The sequence below is a fragment of the Aptenodytes forsteri genome, unplaced genomic scaffold (genome assembly GCF_000699145.1).
Source record: "Aptenodytes forsteri isolate BGI_AS27 unplaced genomic scaffold, ASM69914v1 Scaffold120, whole genome shotgun sequence".
Taxonomy (NCBI): domain Eukaryota; kingdom Metazoa; phylum Chordata; class Aves; order Sphenisciformes; family Spheniscidae; genus Aptenodytes; species Aptenodytes forsteri.
In genome coordinates this window covers 1,511,914-1,514,844 of record NW_008795938.1, presented here as the reverse complement: position 1 = coordinate 1,514,844, position 2,931 = coordinate 1,511,914, and the positions used below count along the sequence as shown (strand labels likewise).

Sequence of the window (2,931 nt, the reverse complement as noted above, 5' to 3'; positions counted from 1 at the left end):
AGGGAAGTGGTTGAGTCCCCATCCCTGGAGGTATTTGAAAGACGTGTAGATGTGGGGGGTAGGGGCATGGTTTAGAGGTGGACTTGGCTGTGATAGGCTAACAGTTGGACTCAATGATCTTGAAGGTCCTTTCCAACTTCAATGATTCTACGCAATGGATGACATAATTCAACTGTACACATCAAACTATTAAGTCTAAATACCAAAAATATTTTCAGTAATCAAGAGATGCAAAACATCAATCCCACACACAGACACACACAGCCCCCTCAACAAAAATATCTGGAAAAACGATAGGCTAACAGTTGGACTCAATGATCTTGAAGGTCCTTTCCAACTTCAATGATTCTACGCAATGGATGACATAATTCAACTGTACACATCAAACTATTAAGTCTAAATACCAAAAATATTTTCAGTAATCAAGAGATGCAAAACATCAATCCCACACACAGACACACACAGCCCCCTCAACAAAAATATCTGGAAAAACTAAGTTATTTTATCTTTACTGTTAATGGTGCTGAAACTATAAATCACCAAGTTAAATCATAACAGACAGCATTGATATACATTAAAAAAATAATAAGAGTTAAGCACAGCAAATTAAACTGCTTTAAAAAAAATACCTTGTTTGATGTGAAGTGGATGCAGGATGTCAACGTTGTGCGGGGGAAAGATATAGAGCAGCTGATTTGTGAAATAAGCAGCCATGAATCGTGCCATGGATCGAACCACAGCCATAGCAGTTTCAGTATGAACATCTGTTACCATCCATAGTTCATGCTGAAAATACTTGGTATCTAAAAAAACAGACATTAAATTAAAACATTATGAGGAAAATGATTTTAAATTGGAATGCTAAAATTTTCTAATCACAGTTTATAAAATTTTTTTTAAAATAAGCAAACTATGGTATTACTTAGTTTCTTGACAAGCTTTCAGGACTTAGAGCTTAATCTTTTACACTAATTACACATTATATTAATATTAGAAGACTTTTATACTAGGTTTTTAATGACTAGAGATGGACCTCTAGTATCTAAATTTAGATCAGTGCTGAGTAAAAAAGACTGTTTAAATTTGGAAATTTAGATTTCATACTCTGAAATAGAGAAAAAGAGTTACAAGCATCTGCAAAAAAATCCCACTGTCAATTTAGGACTGGTGACCAATCTAAAATCCACTATTTTATCATATCGTATCATAAAAAAATGTTAAATCAATATAAAATGAAATCACATAATTTCCCCCTTATTTTTCTTATCCAAAGGCCTTCCTTGAGCAGATTTGAATTGAAAAACATTTAACAGGCCATGCTTTCACTATTAATTATACAATGAAAGTTGTCTAAACACTTACTCCAACAAGTGCAGCTGAAAGAACACCCGAGGATCAGAAAAAGATCTTTAAAGTCACTGAAAACAGACTTCAGTCCAGTGTAAAGAGAAAAGCGTGCTGTCAAGCGTGTTTGTGATGGCACAGAAATTAGTTACTAGGTTATTCAAACAGTATCAACATACCTTATCACACTTTCATGCAATATAAACATACCAGAAAATTTTTCCATCTGACTCACTGAGAGCTGCGATCGCCTTAGAATCTCTCCTACCAGATGATCACAGAGTCCCTGAGCCTCACACAAGTTATACTGATACAGGTGGCAAAATAATATTGCAAGATAGTATCTACTCTGAAGAAAACACGTTCTTTTTCCTCCTGCATTAAAAGAGAAAAAAAAGGCAGAAGTCCATTTGGAAAAGAAACAATAAACACAAAACCAGACACAGCAGGTTTGAAAGTACTGGTTCCTCTTTCTCCAGAAACGTATCTGTGTAAACATATACTGAGAAGAAGTAGAACTCAGGAGCAGCTATTTTAGGAGATATGATCCTCCTACAACCTCTAAGTTACTAGTGAGTTAATGCTCACCCACAACAGTTTTACTTCTAGAGAACTGGCAGTTTTCAGAACAATACAGTGTTGTTGTGGTTTAAGCCTGCAGGCAGCTAAACGCCACACAGCCATTCCCTCACTCCCTTCCCCCGGTGGGATGGGGGAGAGAATCAGAAAAAGGTAAAAACTCATGGGTTGAGATAAAGACAATTTAACAGGACAGAAAAGGAAGGGAAAATAATAATGATAAAAGCGTATACAAAACAAGTGATGCACAATGCAATTGCTCACTATCCGTGACTGAGCAACAGCTGCGCCCCCCCAGCCAACCCCCCCCAGTTTTTTTGTTCAGCATGATGTCATATGGTATGGAATATCCCTTTGGCCAGTTTGGGTCAGCTGTCCTGGCTGTGCCCCCTCCCAGCTTCTTGTGCACCTCCGGTGTCCTTGCTGACAGGGCAGTATGAGAAGCTGAAAAGTCCTTGGCTAGTGTAAGCACTGCTTAGCAACAACTAAAACATCGGTGTGTTATCAACCTTATTCTCATACTAAATCCAAAACACAGCACTGTACCAGCTACTAGGAAGAAAATTAACTCTATCCCAGCCAACATCAGCACAATATCCACCCCTTATTCTATACCATCTACGTCATGCCCAGGTCCCACACTTCTCAGTACATCCCAGTTAATCACGACCACCTTTCCTGTCTTTTGATATATACACACAGATATCATTCCCTTAGTCTACGGGCCATCCCTCTAAAATGTCCGTTGACTTCATTTAGACCATGACTTTGGGCTCCATCTGTCATAACAGTCCTTCAGGGCAGGAGAGATGGTGTGTGGTGTTGGATTGTTGCATGCTGAAGCCAGTTCTGGTTCCATCACCGCTGCACTTTGCTCAGTTTCATCAAAATTCATTCTTCATTAATTTGGGTGATTCTTACTGTGGTACCACTGGTATGGCATATAGCAACCATAGTAGTGATGACATACAGTATTATATAGCAATTAACATCATACAATTCAAATCA

The 2,931-nt window shown here is 38.1% G+C and overlaps 1 protein-coding gene across 1 annotated transcript in view; it reads right to left on the bottom strand.

Moving 5' to 3' along the window:
- The window catches only part of CUNH5orf42 (chromosome unknown C5orf42 homolog), a 66,773-nt gene that overhangs the window by 46,179 nt on the left and 17,663 nt on the right, over positions 1-2,931 (bottom strand). Inside the window, exons 14-15 of the mRNA XM_019473643.1 lie at positions 1,555-1,719; positions 630-803 (exon numbers count right to left, since the gene is read on the bottom strand). Of these exons, the coding sequence (XP_019329188.1) occupies positions 630-803; positions 1,555-1,719 (339 nt within the window). The remainder of the gene's footprint in view (positions 1-629; positions 804-1,554; positions 1,720-2,931) is intronic.